General features: G+C 41.9%; 1 protein-coding gene and 1 non-coding gene across 10 annotated transcripts in view; one reads left to right on the top strand and one right to left on the bottom strand.

Moving 5' to 3' along the window:
- The window catches only part of farp2 (FERM, RhoGEF and pleckstrin domain protein 2), a 222,184-nt gene that overhangs the window by 92,454 nt on the left and 106,608 nt on the right, over positions 1 to 23,122 (bottom strand). For all 9 annotated transcript variants that reach the window (XM_080185077.1, XM_080185083.1, XM_080185054.1 and 6 more), the window contains exons 7-10: positions 18,793 to 18,907; positions 13,111 to 13,258; positions 11,912 to 12,007; positions 8,547 to 8,710 (exon numbers count right to left, since the gene is read on the bottom strand). In XM_080185077.1, the coding sequence (XP_080041203.1) occupies positions 8,547 to 8,710; positions 11,912 to 12,007; positions 13,111 to 13,258; positions 18,793 to 18,907 (523 nt within the window). The remainder of the gene's footprint in view (positions 1 to 8,546; positions 8,711 to 11,911; positions 12,008 to 13,110; positions 13,259 to 18,792; positions 18,908 to 23,122) is intronic.
- LOC145341661 (U2 spliceosomal RNA) lies at positions 15,046 to 15,237 on the top strand. The gene has a single exon (XR_013886423.1). It is a non-coding gene; the product is annotated as a U2 spliceosomal RNA (small nuclear RNA).

Below are 23,122 nucleotides of genomic sequence, written 5' to 3' on the forward strand. Positions count from 1 at the left end.
CCACTAGTCACCAACCGCCAATCCGAATAGCACCCATTAACCCCCACTCTCTGCCTCCTATTTGACAACCAATCCTTTATCCATGCTAACACCCTACCCCCAACTCCATGCCCCCTTACCTTCTGCAATAACCTCTTGTGAGGTACCTTGTCAAATGCCTTCTGAAAATCAAGAAAGACCACATCCACCGGCTCTCCTCTATCCACCGCCCTAGACACATCCTCATAGAACTCCAATAAATTTGTCAGACACGACTTCCCCTTAACGAAACCATGCTGCGTCTGCACTGTCAAGCAATTCCCCTCAAGATGCCTCGCTATTTCCTCCTTGATGACGGATTCTAACATTTTACCTACAACAGACGTTAAACTAACTGGCCTATAATTCCCTGCCTTTTGCCTGGCACCCTTCTTAAACAACGGCGTAACATTAGCTGCTTTCCAATCTTCCGGCACTTCCCCGGAATCCAGCGACGTTTGGAAAATAACCACCAAGGCATCCACTATCACCTCCACCATTTCTTTCAGAACCCTTGGATGCATTCCATCCGGTCCTGGGGACTTGTCCACAATCAGTCCCTCCAGTCTGTCGAGCACTGCCTCTCTAGTAACAATAATGTCATTGAGACCCTCCAGTCCTACCACCTTTCCATCGCTAACACCTGGCAAATTATTCACATCCTCCTCCATGAAGACCGAAATAAAAAAGTTATTCAAGACCTCCGCCATTTCCCCATCCCCTACCACTAAGTCCCCCCTCTCATCCTCTAAGGGTCCAACGTTCACCCTAGCCAGCCTCTTCCTTTTTATATATTTATAAAAACTCTTGCTATCCTTTTTTATATTAAGCGCTAGCCCAGCTTCATAGTTTCTCCTACCCTTCTTTATCAACTTCTTTGTCAATCTTTGTTGACATTTAAACCTCTCCCAATCCTCTTCTCGCCCACTACTCTTAGCTACTCTAAACGCCTCCGCTTTTAATTTAACACTTTCCTTCACCTCCTTCATTATCCACGACTTATTACCTCTCCTCCTCCTGTCCTTTTTAACCATCGGAATAAATTTCTGCTGAGCACCAAGAAAGATCTCCTTAAAGATCCTCCACTGCTCCTCAGCAGACCTACCTTCCAACGCGTTCCCCCAGTCAACATTCTCAAACTCAAAACCCCCTGTTAATAAACGCTAACACAATATAAGTCTTCTTCACGGCTCTATCCACTTGAGTGGCAACCTTCAGAGATCTGCGGATATGAACCCCAAGATCTCTCTACTCCTCCACATTCCTTAGAACCCTGCCGTTGACCCTGTAATCTGCATTCCAGTTTGTCCTGCAAAAATGAATCACCTCACACTTATCAGGGTTAAACTCCATCTGCCACTTTTCGGCCCAGCTTTGCATCCTGTCAATGTCTCTTTGCAGCCTGCAAGAGCCCTCCACCTCATGCACAACTCCACCAATCTTGGTGTCATCAGCAAATTTACTAATCCATCCTTCAGCCCCCTCTTCCAAGTCATTGATAAAAATCACAAATAGCAGAGGACGCAGCACTGACCCCTGTGGTACACTGCTGGTAACTGGCCTCCAGTCTGAAAACACCAATAGTCTAAAGCACTTTGCCACCAATGGCCACTGCATGACTGTAGAATGACAAATCCTTCATCTTTGACGCAACGCTGAAAATTTGGGAGGCGTGGTTCTGCAGTGCCCATTTCCACCCAAAATGTAATTAATTGTGTAACAAAATTCTATAAAACTTTCTTTTCATGTATGGACATGGCTTCATTCAGTTTTTCTTCTCACATTTATTGTAATGATTATTACAACATGCAAACAGCCAAGTCAGCACATGCCTTGGTTGGCATTTACTTTGCAAGTCAGCAACAGCAAACAGATAATGAATTGTACATAACTGATTTGTTCCCATATCTTTTCATTCTCTTGTCTATCATCCACCTCTTCAAAACTAATCTTGAATGGTAAAACAATTTATGTCTCAAAAGCCAATCCAGTAGCGAATTCACAGTTTTGTAACCCTGAACGGTTTCTCCTATTCGCAATTTCAAATCTTTTGTATTTAATCTCCTCACTGTGGGGAAGCATTTGGCTTCAAAATATCCCATTCATTATTTAGAACACTTGAATCGCTGAACAGAGGCTAAGGATTTTTGATGGTGCAGATTAAGAGAAGTCCGGAGGATCAGTAACAAATGACACAGACATAAGGTAATTGGTAAAATGTGAAGAGAGTTTGGAGGAAAGATGGGAAATTATTTTTACGCAGTGAATTAATAGGATTTGGAATGTTCTACTTGAAAAGGTGATGGCAACAGATTCGATACTAACTTTCAAACGGTAATTGGATAAATATTTGTACAGCAAAATGTTGCATAAGTGTTCTGATGAAATATGATTTAACTCAAACATTAATGCAATTAATGCTACCTGACTGACCTGTTGAGTATTTCCAGTAATGTGTGTTTGATTAACTAATTAATTTAATTTTAATAGTTTTGCTGATGTGGTTTGGTGACATTTCCTGCTTGAAGCACATGCATTCTTTCTTGGGTTAAGTACAGTAATGACACACCCCCTCCCCCCACCATTCTAACTGCAGAAGAATACCTTTGTGCAAAAACAAAATTGTCAATCGAGTGCCAGTTGTTTTATGCTGGGCCAACACCAACTAGAAAGTGAATGGACCTGGCCAAATTCATTTTTCATTTATAGCCATACATTTTGTCATCCAGTCTGAAATTTAATCCAAGTAACCTGAGGTGATAGAACATCTACTGTTCCCCTCCCACCTTGATCAATGAACTTGATACTCTATTCCCTAAATACAAGCGTGATGCTTCCATGTACCTACTGACCTTGTCGTTCTAGATGGTAGTGGTTGTGAGTTTCGAAGGTGCTGCCAAAGGAGCCTTGAGTTCCTACAGAGCCTTTTGTAGATAGTACATACTGCTGCCACTGTACATCAGTTGTGGAGTGTGTGAATGTTTTGGATGGGGTGGCAATCAAATGGCTTGCTTTTGTCCTGAATGCTGTTAAGCTTTTCCAGTGTTGTTGGAGCTACACTCATCCAGAGAAGTGGACAGTATTCCATCACACTCCTGACTTATACCTTGAAGACTATAGATAAAAGTCATGGCAAGTCAGGGAGTGAGTTACTCTGTATTTGATTGACTAATTCATTTAAATTTAATAATTTTGCTGATGTGGTTTGGTGACATTTCCTGCTTCAAGCACATGCTTCTTTCTTGGGTTAAGTACAGTAAAGACACGCCCCCTCCCCCAACCATTCTAACTGCAAAAGAATATCTTTGTGCAAAAACATTCCTGGCCTTGACGTGCTCTTCTAGGCACATTTATGAGGGTAGTCCAGTCCAGTTTCTGGTCAATGGTAACCACCAGGATGTTTATTTTGGAGGATTCAGTGATGGCCATGCCATTGAATGTCAAGGGCTGATGATTAGATTCTCTCTTGTTGGAGATAATCATTTCCTGGCACTTAGAATCATAGAACCCAACAGTGCAGAAAGAAGCCCTTCTGCACTGAACACAATCCCACCCAGGCCCTATCCCCATATCCCCATATATTATACACCACTAATCCCTCTAGCCTACGCATCCCTGTACACTAAGGGGCAATTTCTTAGCATGACCAATCAACCTAACCCACATATCTTTGGACTGTGGGAGGAAATCGGAGTAGCCGGAGAAAACTCACGCAGACACAAGGAGAAAGTGCAAACTCCACACAGACAGTGACCCGAGTTGGGAATCAAACCCAGGACCCTGGAGCTGTGAAGCAGCAGTGCTAACCACTGTGTTATCGTGCTGCCGCTTGTGTGGTGTGGATGTTACTTGCCACTTGCAAAGCCTAGATATTGTCCAGATCTTGCTGCATTTAGACATGAACTGCTTTGGTATCTGAGAATTTGAGAATAGTGCTAAACGTTGTGCAATCAGTGAACATCCCCACTTCTGATGTTATGATGGAAGGTCACCGGTGAAGATGGTTGGAACTCCTACAGTGATGTGCTGGAGATGAGAGATTGGCTTCCAACAACCACAACCATCTTCATTTGTGCTAGGTATGACTCCAAATCAGTTTTTTTTCCTGATTTCCAATGATTCCAGTTTTGCCAGGACCCTGAAGCTACACTTGGTCAAATGCTGCCGTGATGTCAAGAGCAGTCTGCGTCACCTTACCTCTGGAGTTCAGCTCTTTTGTCCATGTTTAAACCAAGGCTGTAATGATGTCAGGGGATGAGTGTCCCTGGCAGAACCCAAAATGAGTGTCAGTAAGCCTGTTATTGCTAAGCAAGTGCCATCTGATAGCACTGTTGACGATCCCTTTCATCAGCTTACTGACAATCAAGAATGGACTGCAGGAGTGAGAATTGGCTCGGTTGCATTTCTCCTGCTGTGTGTGTACAGGACATACCTGGGCAATTGTCCACACTGCGGATAGATGCTACCTTTGTAGCTATACTAGAACAGCTTGGTTGTGGGCCCAGTGACTTCTGGAGCACAAGTCTATTGCTGGAATATTGTCAGGTTTCGCAGCTTTTGCAGTATGCAGTGCCTTCAGTGAATCAAATTGGCTGAAGACTGACATTTGAGATTCTGAGGATCTCCAGAGGAGGTCAGGATCGATCATCCACCTAGCACTGATATATGGGCTCCTCCATCATTGAGGATGGGGATATTTTTGGAGGCTCCTCTTCCTGTGAATTATTTAGTTGTCCATCACATTCATGACTGGATATGGTGAAGTGATAGCATTTCCATAGAACCACAGAATCCCTGCAGTGCATAAAGAGGCCAAAGAAAAGAATCTGGAATTAAGAATTTACTATGACCATGTTGACTGCTGGAAAAATTTATCTGGTTCACTAATGCCCTGAAGGGACAGAAATCTGCTCTCCTTATGTGGTCTGACCTATGTGTGGCTTGAGCCAGAGTAATGTGATTGACTCTCAACTACAACTAGGGATGGGCAATAAATGCTGGCCAGCCAGTAACACCCATGCCCCACGAATGAATAAAAAAAAAATTTGCCAGGGATCCTTGGTCAGTCAAATTCTGCCTTGATGCCGGGGCAATGCTCTTAATTTTGCTTCTTAAATCCAGCTTTACCTCAGTTTGGACCATAGCTGTAATGAGATCTGACAGAACCCAAACTGAGGCATCAACAGCAAGTTTTTGGTGAGTAAGTGCCATCTAGTAGTGGCAGCAATCCATTTCCTGACAATCGGAAGTAATTTAACAAGAATAATTGGCCGGATTGGCTTTGTCTTCTTTGTTGTGGGCCAGACATAGCTGGGCAATCTTCCACATTGTTGGGTAGACACTATCTTGGAAGCTGTTTGGGAAGAGCTTGTCTAGAGATGCAACAAGTTCTGAAGCGCATATTTTTAATACTTAAAGCTGAGATACTGTCTGAGGCCATAGCATTTACTGTGTCCCAGGACACACAACCTTCTTGATGTCACAAGGAAGGACGAGAATTGGCTGAAGACTGATATCAATGATGTTGGGAACCTTAGCAGAAGACCAAGATGCTATATCCATTTGGCTTACATTGGTTGCAAGTATTTCAGTCTTGTCTTTTACATTTACATGCTGGGCTCCCAATTGAAGTTGGGAGTGTTCATGGCATTAGATATGTAATTGTCCACATTTTCTACTATAGATGTTAATTAGCTACCTCATAAATACCCAGATTAGCCATTTTTTTAAGAAGTTCTACACCGCTATTTTCTAGTTCTTTGAACATAAGAAACAGGAGCAGGAGTAGGCCATCTAGCCCCTTGAGCCTGCCCCGCCATTCAATAAGATCATGGCTGATCTGTCATGGCTCAGTTCCACATTCCCGCCCTCTCCCCATAACCCTTAATCCCCTCGCTTATCAAAAACCCATCAACCCACTTCTTAAAAATATTTAGCGAGGTAGCCTCCACCACTTCAACGGGCAGAGAATTCCAGAGATTCATCACCCTTTGAGTGAAGAAATTCTTCCTCAACTCCATTCTAAACCGCCCCCCCTTTATCTTGAGGCTGTGCCCCCTAGTCCTACTGTCCTTTCTGAGCGGGAAGAGTCTCTCCACCTCTATCCTATCCATCCCATTCATCATCTTATACGTCTCAATGAGATCTCCCCTCATTCTTCTAAACTCTAACGAGTACAAGCCTAATTTATTCAGCCTCTCCTCATAGCTCAACCCCCTCAACTCCGGCATCAGCCTAGTAAACCTCCTCTGCACTCCCTCCAAGGCCAAAATATCCTTGCGTAAGTACGGCACCCAAAACTGCATACAGTACTCCAGCTGCGGCCTCACCAATGCCCTATACAGCCGCAGCAAGACCTCCCTACTTTTATATTCAATCCTCCTCGCTATGACAATCATCATTACTCATTACAGTCTGAAATTCAGTCAATTATACAATGATTCATTCCATTATTAAGGAAGCAGTAGCAGGAGATTTACAAGATCAAAATACAACTAGGCAGAGTTAAGATGGTTTTGTAAAAGGAAAATAATTTTTTTACAAATTTATTAGAATTCTTAAAGGATGCTTGTTACAAGGTGGGCTAAGGGGGGGAACCATTAGATTTGTGCACTTGGATTTATGAAAAGGACTCGATAAAAGTGTTACATAAAGGTTATTATGGCATTGGTTATGGTTCTCAAGGTGTTGGGGTGATACATTAGCATCGATAGGATAAATGGGTCATTTTCAAGTTAGCAAACTATAACAGTTGAGTGCTGCAGGGATCAGTACTTCAACTTTTTATGATCTGTATTAACAAATAGAGACATTAAACCATCACCTTGGCTGCCTTCTCAGGTGGCCATGAAACAAAATTGCATGGCACTATTCAGTGAACAAAGGTGAGCATTGCCATAGTACCCTGGCCAATATCACTACTATCTGGTAACTGAGTTCATTGCTGCTTGTGGGGCCTTGCTGCTACATTTTCCTACATTGCAGTGGCAAGGCTGCAAAATAATATAACAGGCTTTGAGCAATTTAGGTCATCCCCTGCTGTGAAAAAATAAAAACATTTGCATTCTTTCAGCTTTGAATTCTAAATATAAATACAAGGCACAAATATTCAAATGATGTATCTTCTTTTCAATCCAGATGTCACTTAAATTAGATTCTCACTCTGAAGCAAAATGTAGCTGAGATCTCCATTGCCATAACTCCTATTGCACCACTGGGACACAAACATTACAGACACTGTGATTTCATATTTAGCATTCAGAGGCTGTATTCCTGAATACTGCAACTATAAGTGAAAAAACTGTATAGGAAACTGTATAGGGCAATCAATGTTAAAACCAGAGTTAGGATTCGTCAGCATTCGTCATCCAGAAAAAACAAATAATACACTGCATGTATGCAGGACCAACCACAAAATAACTTGCAAACAGATCTTTATATGTAAAAGTAACATATATATTTTTTTAAATTTCACAACTCAGTAATTTTAGACAGACCAGGCTCTAGTTAGTGCCAGAAGTTAATTGGTGCAGAAAATGGCTGGAATGCTGCATGACTGACAACTGCCACAAGATGGAGACCAAGGGCTCCAGTCTGGAACCAGAGACAGGAACAGTTAAACACTTTGGGGAGGTGGTGGCGGGGAGAGAGAGGGGGAGGTGGGGTGGCACAGGCCACCTCCTCTCCCCCACTGCCTATCCCGCTCCCTCCTCCCCAAAGTGTTTAACTGATCCTGTCTCTGGTTCTAGGCTGGAGCCCTTGGCCTCCATCTTGTGGCAGCTGTCAGTCATGCAGCATTCTAGCAGTTTTCTGCACCAATTAACTTCTAGCACTAATGGGCGCCAACACGGCCAGAGAGCGGGGCGCCGGCGCAGAAGCAGGAGACAGACACAGAGTAACCTTGGGGAAGAAAACAGACGGAGCGCAACATCGGAGAGGCAAGAATTATAACCAGGTTGGTGGGGGAAGAGGATTTAGGGCAAGAATGGAAGCAGCTGGAGAATTTTCGCGCACAGGTAGGCAACAAAACTAGCTGTCTGTGGCAAATGACTTAAATGAAATTTGCAATGTTACCCTATAGCCCTGTGTGTTTATCATGGCCAATCCATCTAACCTGTGCATCTTTGGACTGAGGGGGAAACTGGAGCACCCAGAGGAAATCCATGCAGACATGGAGAGAATATACAAATTCCACACAATCACCCAATGCCAGAATCAAACCCAGGCATCTGGTGCTGAGAGGCAGTAGTCCCTTCCTGCTGTTAAATGATGCTAAAGACAAAAAGTGTCTAGTTTTATGCAAGGACCTATTTACTGCATATGACAAATTATTGCTTCAGTTTCTTTTTACATTTTAACATTAAGCGTGACTGAAACATGCATTGTTCTTAGATGTGACGGAAATAGATCCTTGGAATGCTGTAACAGTAACAACTTGATTATTTAAATCGCGTTGGTAATTAAGCTACATGCCACATGACTAATTTCTACAAACCAGCTACAACAATTAAAATGCAGTTAATATCTACCTGTATCTGAAGGAGGAGCCCCTGCTGAATAAAACAGGTTTGGCCTTTGGTTTGGGTTGGTCCATGAGTCTGAAAAAGGTATGGTACTCAACACAGTTCTTCCAGAAGATCTTACACAGGTCACGATCAGCCAGCAGAAATTCCAATGTGTCCTGGTATGAACCCTGTAATAAGGCATAGTGTCATGGGTATTACAATTCCCTTTTCAAAACAACAACACCACGGTGTCATTTAGATTGAAAACTCGAAGCATACAACAGGGAAAAACATGGACACAAAATCAAAGGAGCAGACATTAAGGAACGCTGACCAAAAGTCTGGTCAAAACAGTGGGTTTTTAAGAAGCATTTTGAAGAGAGGAAAGGGCTGGACAACGTGACAACAAAAGCAGTGAAGGGTTGAGAAAAATGAAGAGATAGAACTGAATGCCATAAGCATGTACTTGAAACTGATCTGACTCAGGAGAACGTTGCTCTGAGATAGCATGGGAATGAGGCCAGGGGTCGAGGTCTTGGGAAATCCATAAGTAGAAGTGAAAGGAGAGGGAGAAAATTCAATGCTGGATATCTCCATCTACAACCACATAGGCAAGGAAGATAAAATAACCTATATTCCTAAAGCTCTTCACAGCCTCAGGATGTACTAAAGTGTTCTACAACCAATGAGGTATTACAGTAACACAGGAAACATGACAGCTAATTTATGTGCAACAAGATCCAACAAGCTTCAATGAGGTGATGACTGGATAATGTTGCAGTGACATTGGTAGAGGGATGGCTAGGAGCAATTTTACAATTTATAGCCACAGCTTAGATGATCAGATCGAAGGTTTGGTAGCTAGATTTGCTGACAGCAAAGATTGTAGAAAAGTATATTGTGAAGATGACATAAGAAGCTTGCAGACAGATACAGACAGACTGAGTGAGTGGGCAAAAAATCTAGCAAATGAGTGTAATGTGGAAAAACGTGAAGTTGTCCACTTTGCAGGAAGAATAGATAAAAGCAAAGTATTACTTAAATGGAGAACAACTGCAGAATTGAGGCGCAGAGGGATCTAGGTATTTTAATGCACAAGTCACAAAAGGTTAGTATGTAGGTACAAGTAAACATGAAACCTCATGGAATGTTATTCTTTATTATTAGAGGAATTGAACAAAAGGGTGCTTTGTTTCAATTATACAGGACATTGATGAGACCACATCTCAAGTACTGTGGGTAGTTTTGGTCGCCTTACTTAACAAAGGATATAAATGCGTTGGAGGCAGCTCAGAGGTGGTTTACTGGATTGATAACTGGAATGAGAAGGTTGTTTTCTGAGGAAAGATTGGATAGGCTGGGCTTGTTTTCACTGGAGTCAGAGATGACTTGATTGAAACATACAAGAGCCATGGTACTGACAAGATGAATATAGAAATGATGTTTTCTTTGTGGGTGAGTCCAGAACTATTGGGCATTGTTTTAAAATTAGGAGTCACTCTTACAGGACAGAAATGAAGAAAATAAGCTTCTATCGGAGGATGGTGCGACTTTGAAACACTTTGCCTCAGAAGGCAGTGTGGGTGGGATCACTAAATATTTTTAAGGCACAGGCTAATAAATTCTTGTTAGACAAAAGAATCAAAGGTTATTGGCAGCAGACAGGGATATGGAATTCGAAACACAAACACATCGGTCATGGTCTTACTGAATGGCAAAGCAGGCTCAAGGGGCCAAATGACCTACTTTTGCTCCTATTTCATATGTTTATATGACCAGAAAGACCTCCCCAGTTATTCAAATCACGGCACAACACTGTTTACATTCACACAGAAGGGATGTTGTCTGAAAGACAGTACTCCTCAGTACTGCACAAGACCTACTGCCTGGATTTTATGCCCAAATCACTGGAATGGGATTTGAATCTTCTGACTCAAAGGCAAGAGTTTTACCAACTGAGCCATGGCTAGCTCCATAGAATTCCCACAGTGCAGAAGGAGCCCATTTGATCTGCCAAAAGGGCGCTCAACATAGACCCACTTGCATTCCTAACCCCTTAATTCTGTGCATTTATCATGGCTAATCCACCTCACCTACACATCTTTGAACCATGGGAGGAAATCAGAGTACTGAGAGGAAACCAATGCAGAGGGAGAATATGCAAACTCCACACACAGTCACCTGAGGCCAGAATCGAAGCCAGGTCCCTGGCGCTGTGAAGCAGCAGCACTAACCAATGGCCAAAGTCAGAGAATAGGGGTCGGCACAAAATTAGAGGAAGGTAGAGGTGAGGGGACAGTTCTGAATAAACATGACTCAGAAAAAATATTGGCAGTTGTGGTAAGATTGCCTTTAATTGCAGCTATCCCTTTAGCATTTCCGGTGTCCCTAAAGACCAGCATGCTAAACAAAAATCCCTTTCCTATAAGAAAGCATATAATAAGGGCTGCTCACATGCCTGACCAGTACTTTTTTTTACATTAAAGACCAACTAGCTGCCTTGAACCTGACTGGCCCAAAAATCCTCTCTACTTATTACTCTTATTAATTTACTATTCTTTCAACCTAACTCTCATTCTTGACTCTCCTGCTTGTCCCTTTCCTCTCCCAAACCACCCCCTACCCCGCCTTGAGCTTGCCACTGTCCCCTCATGACCTCTTCACTCCCTCCCACTTGCTTGTCCTTCTCCTGACTCCCCTGACATTTCCTTCTCACTGTGTCTCCCCCCAAGCCCTTGTTTGTGGCAAATGAGATAGACAAGAGAGGGAAATGACCGGGGGAGGATTGAGGGACAAGACTGAAGGCCAACTGACAAACGAGAGGCGGTGACCAAAGCAACTTTGTATTTGAAAAGATAGATCTAGCGTGCAAAATTACATCGCTCGCAACTGAACTAAAACAGGAACGGGGCTGCACTAACTGGGTAAGTTCCGCTAATCACAAATGGCACTAAACAGAAAACAAGCATCAGAATATACTTTAAAGCACGGGCATATCCTGTTTAAGGTACAATAACTTAAACTTCAATGACAGGGTCTTTGACTTTGAACTATAAGCATGAATAAATGGGTACATTGTGCAATGATTAATTTCTACTAGCAAGTGTTTGCATTGTGCTTGAATTCCAGAGGATTTGCATCTGCAAGACAGCTCAGTGCATTCAGTTTGCTGCAACATCTGAATTCTTCCAGTTGTCTCTGTCATTCCTCTTCATTTCTCTCTTCAGCTTTAAAAAAACTTTTAGAAACCTAGTCTTTTGATTAAATTTTTGTTCACCTCTGTCAACTCTCCCATTATTTTCTCCAATACAAACAGAAGATTTTTAACAGTTTGAGTACAGAAACCAAAGCACCAAACAATAAACTCTTCCCAAAGCCTCAAACCATACATGGACTTCTGGATGGAGCTTGATGAGAAATCTTTTCCTCTTGAAGCTAAGTTTCCGAATCTTCGCCCAGTTGAAAGTGTTAATTTTTGTATTGCCCTACAAGAGGGAAGAAAAAATATTATGAATTTAATTCTCTAAGCCTGAGGCTGAATCTAACAGTGCAGGGGCATGTGTTCAAGAATGAATATATCCTCCTTACAAAAGCTCCAATGGCTGATTACTTGGCAAAGAGCATAATCCTCCAATGTCACTCTTAAAAGATAGTTTACAGCAACTTCAGATGACTTCCCTGCTCCAAATGATAAAGGAATTGACTGGAGAAAATTCCTCAATGACATAGCCACGTATATTGGAATCTACTCAAGAGACTCTAAAACAAGAATATATCCATGGATGGCAAAAATAAATTTCTAGAATGATGTATCTGAATGATTTTCTAGAACGCTGCACCTGAAAGAACTGCTCCAAGTCGCTCTTTTTTATTTTATTTATTGGTGTCACACGTAGGCTTATGTTAACACCGCGATGAAGTTACTGTGAAAGTCCCCTAGTCACCACAATCCGGCGCCTGTTCGAGTACACTGAGGGAGAATTTAGCATGGCCAATCCACCTAACTAGCATGTCTTTTCGGACTGTGGGAGGAAACTGGAGCAGCCAGAGGAAACCGGAGCAGCCAGAGGAAACCCACGCAGGCACGGAGGGGGGAACGTGCAGACTCCGGACGGATAGTGACCCAAGCCAGAATGGAACCTGGGTTTCTGGCGCTGAGAGGCAGCAGTGCTAACCACTGTGCCACCCCTCAACCTCCTGACTGAAAATATATCACCATTCCATCATTGTCACTGGGTCAAAATCCTGAAACTTCCTCCCAAACAGCACTGTGGATGTACCTACATGGACTGTAGCAGTTCAGTGCAACAGCTCATCACCCCCAGTTTCAACTCGGGATAGGCAATAAATGCTGATCTAGCTGGTGACACTTACATCCCATTAACAAATCTTAACAGTGCTGAGGGTCAACATTAGACAATTTAGAAAAGTCAAAATAAAGGCAAATGGAATAATTAGAGAAACTAATTAACTGCTTTAAAGGAAGGAAAAAGGGATTCTGAAAAGACATGCTTAATGTATTTAATAGCTTAAATACCTTACATGTCTCTCTGAGAACAAGCATGCTGGGTTAAGTTTAAAGCTCTACCTGAAACACCAAAACTCCCATGTGGGCGACAGCCAGATTGATTTTTGTCCCCTCTCTGTCAGAGGCTGGGTGAAACCGAATTCCATACATTTCAAGCTTTCGTGCTATCTCCAGTACCTGGAAATCTGATTCAGCTGGAGTCTGGCCTCTGGAACACATACAGAACAGTTACTAAGAATGCAGCTCACAGTAATTTACTACAGTTATATGCACAGCAGTTTTGTGAACTCAGCTCTCCTGGCAGGCTCATGTGCTGCTACGCCTTAGGAAAGAGAGAGGAAGGTTAAGGAAGATGAAAATGAATTTTTTTAAAACAAATTTTGTCTCATTTTTACAGGTACATTGTAAATATGAAGTATACAGACCTTGAAGCCAACAAAACATGATCAGCAAGTGGTACAGAAGTGCAGTTTGCTAAGCTTTGCAAATTGGACTTTTTTTAAAACTTGAGATATTTCTGTTAAAATGGCACATTAGACAGATGTGGAATTTACCTCCACCACCCCCTTCTCAATACCTACATCAGCCATAATACATTGCAGCAAGATACTGAGCGGAGCCATACGCTCCCCACAGCAGACTCCACCCTTTTTAGAAGTTTGTCTAGCACAGATAATGCGCACAATGTTCACCAGTTCCAAATTTTTGAAATTAGAAGGTGCAGGCTCCAAAGTCTTTCCAGGAGTTATCAACAAATGCCCAGCTAGCCAGTCAGGTACAAATAAACAAATTATCATTCCTATAAACAGCCATATTGAGACTGAAAATAGCACATTGCTAAACCAACCCCTTGGCCCTTTTCCAATTAGATGGTTAACAGCAGCAGGGTTCTAGAACGTGCATAAGTGAGGAATTCAATATCAGGGCAACTCACTAGTTTTCATCTTTCACATCACTTGTCAATATATGAAGCTTTGTTCTGTTGTTAAATAAAAAATTTCCTTTATTTCTCTACCTTTCCCTCAATTTCCCAGCGGTATGTCATTTTTTTTTTAAGTTTATTCTTTCATGTAACGAGGCCATCGCTGGCCCTTTATCATCCTTAATTGCCCTAGAACTGAGTGGTTTGATCAACCATTTGAAGGCAGTTAAAAGACAACCACATTGCTGTGGGTATGGAGTCACATGTAGGCCAGCCCAGTGATGGATGGCAAATTTCCTTCCCTGAAGGACATTAGTGAACCAGGTGGGGTTTTACAACAATCAATGATAGCTTCCATTTACTTTTGCTGAAGGTAGCTTTACACTGCAGATTTGCATTAATTGAATTTAAAATTCACTAGCTGCCATAGTGTGATTGCTTGCACAAGCCAGGACAACACAGGTCCCTAGCAGTGCAGCTTTTCACACAGTCAGACATATACTGCACCCACTGAATCTCCGTCTCTATACAGAGTCACCCTTTAATGTTTTTGCAGCAAAGAGGGATTCAAATCCTACATGATTTATAGTTACAGCAGCCTTCATTTCAAAATCCAGTTCCAACTGGCAATAATTCACAGCAAGCAGACACACACCATATTAATATTTCAAAAAATGCAAATTGAATCACTCATGTTTTTTCTGGTATTAGCATAATTCCAATTGTCTCAATACCAAAGGCAAATTAATCATAAAGCCTTAAGAAAAATTTTGTCCAATTGTAAATACAACAATACATGTTTTCTTTAAAAGCAAATAATGTAAGTGCTGGCCTAGAAGTTGCTGCTTGTACATCTGTGCATCATTTGGAAACAGCGATAAACTGATTGAACAACTGCAACATATGGACAAGGCAGAAACGAGTTATTCTGCCTGATATTTATGCTGGTGTTTATGCTCAGAGGCTACTCCCAGCCAAATCTAATCCCATCAATATATCCTTCTATTCTTTTCTCCCTCCTAGTTTATCTAGCTTCCTTTTAAATACAGCATTTACTCTTCTGAAAGCAAGTTCCATCTTCTAATTGCTTTTGGCTAAGATCAAGTGTAGTATTTGTTCTTATCAGTTTACTATCTGATACGCTGCTTATCTGGGCACCATATATTAAATTGATTTTTGGAGCAGACAGATGGAATAGGGTCTTGCTCTGTCCACTCCACGTATCGACCAAGTATTGCAGTATCTCTGGGAACGGTGCACAACCCCCTTTCTGGGGACATTCTCAAACCTCAAAAACAGCTCCCCCATTGATTTATTTCAATGACAATTTTGTATTTAGTCTAGTAAATAGATCATTTTTTCCATGTTTCTCCATCAATCTTAAAAGTCTCTTATCACAGCACTCCTCAGTCTTACCTCTTCTAGAGAAAACAACCTCAGCCTGTTCAATCTTTCCTTACAAGTACAGCACCTTTGACTTGGTACCATTCCAGTAAATGTCACTGACACCTTTTCCAGTACCTCTATTATCATTCTTACAATATGGAGACCAGAATTTCAAAGTTGTGTGGGTTAGGTTGGCCATGCTAAACTGCTCCATAGGGGTATTAGCAGAGTAAATGAATGGGATTATGAGGATAGAGCCTAGGTGGGATTGTGGCCAGTGCAGACTCAAAGGGCCGAATGGCCTTCTTCTGCATTGTAGATTCTATGATTCAACGAACTGCTCACAATAACCCAAGCATCATCTAATCAGTGCTCCACATGCTTAGCAGAACTATTCTGCTTTCAACTCTATTTCTGTAGAAATTAACCTTTAAATATCCTTATGAATCTGCATTACTGATTCCAGTGATGTCATCTGTGTGTCTGAATCCCCATTTACACAGTTACCGTCCAAGGAATATTGAGCCACCTTGTTGTTCTTAATGAAATAAATCATCTCGTGCCTATATTGAAATTTATTTGGTAATTACATACCCAGCTGTTTATCAACGTCCTCTGATACTTTGTTACAGTCCTCTATATTAACTGCATCTCCCAATTTGGCATCAGCTGCAAATTTTGAAATTGTACTTGCAATTTCTGAATCCAAATCATTTCTGAAAATCGTGAACCATAATCCCAGCATCAATCCTTGCAGAAAACCAATTTCCACCATTTGCTGTAACTAATCCCCATCCCCCTAAACTTTCTAAGAGTTTAATCTGTGGTTGGTTTATTTACAGAAACTAGATACCCAGGACTGCTTCAGAGAGAACAATTCAGTCAACACAGGGAACAACGTAAATCATGAGCAGAATTCTCTGCCGTGTTTCCCAGTGGTAGGAGGCAATGCACCACTCACGGGCAGCAAAATCTTCTGGTCCCTCTGCTGTCAGTGGATTTCCCAATGATTCCACCCCATGCTGCTGGGAAACCTGTGGCTGAGGTACACCATTCACAGGGCCGGAAGATCCTGCTGGCGTAAGCAGCCAGAGAATTCCTGTGTGAGATTTGTAGCTGTCATTTCAGTTCTGGGATTAGAAGGTAGCTGGCAATTCATTCCAAGAGCTTGAGCTAAATTCATTCAATTTAATATCTCTTAACCTGACACCATGCCGAATTTAAAAGCCAGAACTACCAATGCTCTAGGGATCCACCTTGAAGGATTGCTGGCTGTAACAATACTTTTGTGGAAAAATTGTTTGCTAGGAAATACCAAAGTAATGTCAATATTGTAGATGCATATTATACAATAGCTCAAAGATTATACAAAGAACTTTGAATGGTGGAATGCGATCTATTATGGCACCTGCTTCCTGAGATAACCCCATTCAGTTACAGGGATTATGCACTAGAAACTGCAAGGCTCAGATGTCACTGGAGAGGAGCCACACTTAGTGCGAACATATGGCAGAGCTTAGTCCATGTAATTAGGAGCAGGATTCACTTGTTGTCAAATCCCCGTCAATTGACAAGTAAAAGCAGTCTTTTATGTACCAGCAATCCTACTATTGTAAAGCTCAGCAAACCACACTGCAGGTTCCCGTCAATTTTCTTCCTCAAAACAAATACTTTTTCTTTCATTATGATAGAGAGGGGGTTGGCTCATTCAAATATTTTCTCCAACAGGGGTTTTAGGACACTATAGAGGCAGGGATTGGTGAGGCAATAAAGAAATTTATCACAAAGATAAGAATTTTTTAAAAAAGAGGTACCAGGAGAGCAAGAGGCAACATAAATTAGAGGACTGGGGTGCTTGGAGGTGAGGATTGAAGTGGGATGGAACATTGGTAGCAGAGTTTCAAATGAGTTGAATAGGGAATCTGGCCAGGCGGATAGACAACTGAATCTAAAGTTAAGAACTTCACCAGCAGTTCTGAAACTCAAGCAGAGACACACAATGGAGACAGCAAGACAGATGAAAGTAGAGCTGGGAATTGAAGTATGCATATGGATTCCAACCCAATGTCTATGGATGATATCATTAAGGGGCAGCACATAGAGAGGAACAGGAAGAGGCCAATTACAGATTAGAGTTTCTCAAAATGACAACGTAACAGTGAGATGGGCAGCCACTTTTGGAGCTGTTCCGGCTACAATCCGTTAAATGAACCTTGGGGAAATGTTGCACTATGTAGTTTTATAATCTTAATCCGTATGAAATTTTGTTCTATGGTGAGTAACTTTTTTCAGCTATTTCCTAAAGCACTAATCTTCCACTATCAAAATCTGCTGTTTTGGGGAAACACTGATGTTCCCAAGCACTACATCACTAAATAACGGGATTCCCAGCTACTGTGGTAGATAATGGGGTCCTGATTCATGTCAAAGTTCCAAGGACCAAAATCTGATCAATGCTGAATTAGCCGAACCAAAGGGCCCAGATAAGGAGATGCTCCAATTGTCAGATCCCCCTCTTTTGATCACTATTCTGATATTTTTATTGGAAAACGCATGCATAGATATCATGAAAGGACAGTATCAGGCCTGGTTTGTCAATTGGCTCCGCTTTCACTGCTCTCCAAGATCTATAATCTCTCACCACCTAATCTGACAATAATTTTTACTCCCGCAGCCATTGATTTCAGGAGAGGTAGTGGGAGAGAGAGAGAGAAGATTGCTGCAGATATCAATGTAAATGTAGCTCAACATCAGTCACCTGTTTTCTGCGGGATGCAGGGAATTGGCTGGGGTTGTTAGTTTTGGGAGGCGGGGCGGGGGGGGCGCATATGATTCATACAAGTAGAGAAAAACAATTTTATTAAGTTCATCATACCTTGTAAGCATATCTTTATACATTAAACAGTTCCAGCATTTTGTATTCATAAAGAAAATAATCAATGTGGCTAAAAGAACAGATCCTATATGTTGAGAAATATTCAAATTAATAATTGCACCCCGCCATTCAAAAGCTTCAGGAATGCCAACCTAAAGCACTCAGCTTTGAACAACAGTGTACTGAGTATCAAATTTTCAAAGTCACATTAGTCAGAAATGGATGTTCCAAAGCATGTAAGGAGACCTCACATCATCAGGAATTGCAACTTGATCAATATCCCAATGCTCCATATTTCACTGCTCCTGCCTATGCCAAATACAAAAGCCATGAGAAGGAAATGGTAATATACAAACTGTGTTGTGTTGCATATTTAAGGACAAACAGAAAAACCATAATTCATTACTGAAGGAAAATCCTCTTCACTATAAGGGAAGTTGGAGGAACAAAATTGCGAAGTTAAATAACACAGTAAAGGGTCCCGAGAAGGATCACAAGGTTGGGATTTTGTTTTAGTCACAAACAAAACCGTCAGCTGGTTCAGGTAAACAATACTCACATATTCCGTCGGTGGAATTCTATAATCTTTTTCTGCAACATTTTCTGGTTTGGGAAGAGCGTGTTATTCTTAAGGTACTCCAGATCCAGAGCTTCATCACAATCTCCAATTTCAGCTAAAAAGAATGGAGAGAGGAGATTTGATACAGCAGCTGATCAGAATTACACACAGGCAAGTACACTACAATGAACCATTTCTGAATCTGAACATATTTCCTTCTTAAACTCTCTTCCCTCCTCCTCTAGGTCTTTCCTAAAATCTAATTCTTTGGCCAAACGATTAGTCACCTTCCAACTATTCTTCTTTGGTTTATCGCATATCCTTATGAAATATCTCACATCACTTTACTATATTAGGTATATAAATAGCAAAAGGACGATGAAAAGGAGGAGTGAAGCTGGTTGGGGACCCAAATGGGGATTTGCACATGGAGAGAGAGGACATAATAGACAATGCATTAAATGAAGACTTTGCATTTGTCTTTACCAAGGATGATGCTGCTGCCCAGGTCAAGGTGAAAGGGGAGGTGATTCTTACACTTGAAAGGTTTAAAATTGATAAGGAGGTATTAATTAGGCTGTCTGTACTCAAGGCATAGCACTGGATAAAGGATAAGGCACCAATGCTGGATGAGATGCATCCAAGGATACTGAGAAAATTATCAAAGCACTGGCCATAATTTTCCAATCCTCCTTAAAACTTGGTTGGTGCAGGGGAATTGCAAAAGTTACACCTTTGCTCAAAGAGGTGTAAAGATAAGCCCAGCAATTACAGGCCAAGAAGTTTAACTTTGATGCTGAGAATGCCTCTAGGAATAATTGAAGACATAAATAACAGTCACCTGGGCAACTGCAGGTTAATTTAAAGTCAATAGATTTATCAAGGCAGATCATGTTTAATTAACTTGGGAGTATTTAATAAGGTAAGAGAGGATTCATGAGGCCAATGATATGGTTTACATAGATCCTAAAAGATATTTAATAAATTGCCCCATGACAGATTTATTAGCAAAGTTATAGCTCATGGAATGAAAGGGGCTATGAAATTGGCTGAGTGACAAGAAACAGAGTAGTGGTTAACGGATGGTTTTTTTGACTGGAGGAATGTAGTAGATTTCCCCAGGGTCCTTTGCTTTCCTTGATAGATATTAATGACCTAATTGTTGGTGCATCGTGCACAATTTCAAAATTTGTGGATGATAAAAAACTTGGAAGCATTGTGAACTGAGAAGAACCTTCAAAAGGACGAATACAAAGTTGACGGACAGCAGCAGATGAAATTCAATGCAGCAAAGTGTGTGAACTTATTCATTTTAGTAGGAAAAGCTGACACAATATAAAGGGCACAATTCTAAACAGGGTGCAGGAGCAAAGAACCTGGATGTTCATGAATAAAAATCATTGAAGGTGGAAGGACAGGTTGACAGAGCAGTTAATAATGCATACGTAAGCCTAGGTTTTATTAATAGGGGTATAGAGTACAACAGAAAGGTGGCTATGTTAATCTTGCACAAAACGCTGGTTTCTTCTCAACTTGAGGTGTGGGTCCAGTTCGGGACATCACATTTTAGAAAGATGCAAAAGCATAAGTGAGTGCAGAAAAGATTCACGATGGTCCCAGGGATTAGGAACTTCAGTTATGAAGATAAATTGGAGAAATCGGGACAATTTAACTTGGAGACAGTTGAAAGTTTGGACATATGTTCATAATCATGAAGAATTTGGACAGAGTGAACAGGGAAAAAACTCCACATTGTTGGAAGGATCAAGAATGCAAGGGCACATCTTTATTACTTTTTTTGCCAATTACCTTAGAGGCATTGGGAGAAACTATTTGGTACAGCTGGAACGCACTGCCCGATAGTATGGTGGAGGCAAATTCAATCAAGCTATTTAAAAGGGACATTATCTGAAAAGGAATATTGTGCAAGATTATGGGTGGCACAGCGATTAGCACTGCTGCCTTACAGCACCAAAGACTCGGGTTCAATCACCAGCTTGGGTCACTGTCTGTGCGAGAGTCTGTGTGTTCTCCATGTTCGCGTGGGTTTCCTCTGGGTATTCCAGTTTCCTCCCACAGTCCAAAAAAGATGTGATGGTTAGGTGCATTGGCCATGTTAAATTCTCCGTGTACCCAAACAGGCGGCGGAGTGTGCTGACCAGGGGATTTTCACTCTAACTTCACTGCAGTGTTAATGTAAGGCTACTGTGACACTAAGAAATAAAAAAAAAACTATTCTAGCCTCAGATGACTTTGTGGAGTTTGCAGATTCTCCCAGTGTCTACATGGGTTTCCTCAGGGTGCTCTGGTTTTCTCCCACAGTGCAAAGATGTATGGGTTAGGTTGATTGGCCATTTTACATTATCTCAATGTCAGGGGGATTAGCAGGATAAATACATAGGGTTATGGGGATAGGGCCTGGTTGGGATTGTAGTCAGTGCAGGCTTTACAGGCCAAACGGCCTCCTCCTGTGCTGAAGGGATTTTATGATTTTCTGAAAAGCCACAAAGTGCACTACTCTTTTGGAGAGCTAGCACATATTATATGGGCTGAATGGCCTCCTTCTGAGATGCAAAACCTCTGATTCTGCAACATCCTGGACTCATCAAGTCCTCTGAGCTCAAGTGGATTTCCACATTTCTCCCATAACAACGCAATGTTTAAAACACTTTCCATTTTGCCCATTACTTCAGTCATTGGGAATAAACAGAGTGGTTTGTCAATGCAATTTTAATTTTTTTAATATATATTCAATCATGGGGCATGGGCATCGCTGGTTAGCCCGCATTCATTGCTCATCACTAGTTGCCCTTGAGGTGGTGGTGCTGGTGGTGGTGAGTTGCCTTCTTGAAATGCTGCAATCTACCTGTTGTGGTTCACAATGCCATTGGAGGGGGGGGAATTCCAGGATTTTGATTGCAAAGGAACGACGATATATATTGAGGCATACAAGATGTTCAGAGGATTAGATAGAGTGGACAGTGAGAGCCTTTTTCATTGGACGGTGATGGCTAACACGAAGGGACATAGCTTTAAATTGAGGGGTGATAAATATAGGACAGATGTCAGAGGTAGGTTCTTCACTCAGAGGGTACTAAGGGCGTGGAATGCCCTGCCTGCAGCAGTAGTGAATTCACCAACTTTAAGGGCATTCAAATGGTCGGATAGACATATGGATAATATTGGAATAGTTTAGGTTAGAGGGTCATTAGATTGGTTCCACTGGTCGGCGCAACATCGAAGGCCGAAGGGCCTGTTCTATGTTCTATATTTCCAAGTCAGTTTGGAGAATAGCTTGAAGGGGACTTTCAGGTAGTGGTATTCCCATGTATCTTTTACCCTTGCCCTTTCAGGTGGAAGTGGTCATGGGTGTGGAACGTGCTGGCCAAGGGTCTTTGTTAAATTTCTGGATGAAATCATTTAGATAGTACAGACTGCTGCTACTGAATGTCAGTGATGAAGGGAGAGGATGTTTGTGGAAAGAATAGCAATTAAGCAGGCTGCTTTGACCTGGGTGGTGTCAAGCTTCAAGTGTTAAGAGTTTCACTCATCTAGGCAAGTGGGGAGTATTCCATTACACTCCAGGCTTGTGCCCTGTAAATGGTGGACAGGCTTTGGGGAGTCAGGAGGCGAGTTACTCGCAGCAGTATTCCTACCCTCTGACTACTCTTGTAGCTGCTGTATTTATGTGGCGAGGCCAGTTGAGTTTCTGGTTAATGACAACCCCAAGAATGTTGACAGTGGGGGATTCAGTGATGGTAACACCACTGAATATCATGGGGTGGTGGTTAGATGATCTCTTATTGGTGATGCTCATTGCCTGACATTTGTGTGGTGCAAATATTACTTGCCACTTGTCAGCCCAAGCCTGGATATTGTCCAGATCTTGTTGCATTTAAACATGGACTGCTTCAGTATCTAAGAAGTCACAAACTTCTGACCCAATGATACAGGGAAGGTCATTGATGTCATAGCTGATGATGATTGGGCCTAGGATACTACCCTGAGGGCCTCCGCAGAAATGTTCTCGAGCTGAGATTACTGACCGCTCTCCCCCCACCACCCCAAACAACCATATGTGCCAGGTATGACTCTAACCAGCAGAGTTTTGCCCCTGATACCATTGATTCCAATTTATTAGTGCTCCATAGAACATAGAACATTACAGCGCAGAACAGGCCCTTCGGCCCACAATGTTGCGCCGACCAGTTAAAAAACAATGACCCACTAACCTAAACCAATCCCTTTTCGTCCATAAACCTATCCGCAGATCTCTTAAACGCCCCCAAACTAGGCGCATTTACAACTGCAGCAGGCAGGGCATTCCAAT

This window comes from Carcharhinus amblyrhynchos, chromosome 3, assembly GCF_965287045.1.
Source record: "Carcharhinus amblyrhynchos chromosome 3, sCarAmb.v2.hapA, whole genome shotgun sequence".
In the NCBI taxonomy this organism is placed as follows: Eukaryota; Metazoa; Chordata; class Chondrichthyes; order Carcharhiniformes; family Carcharhinidae; genus Carcharhinus; species Carcharhinus amblyrhynchos.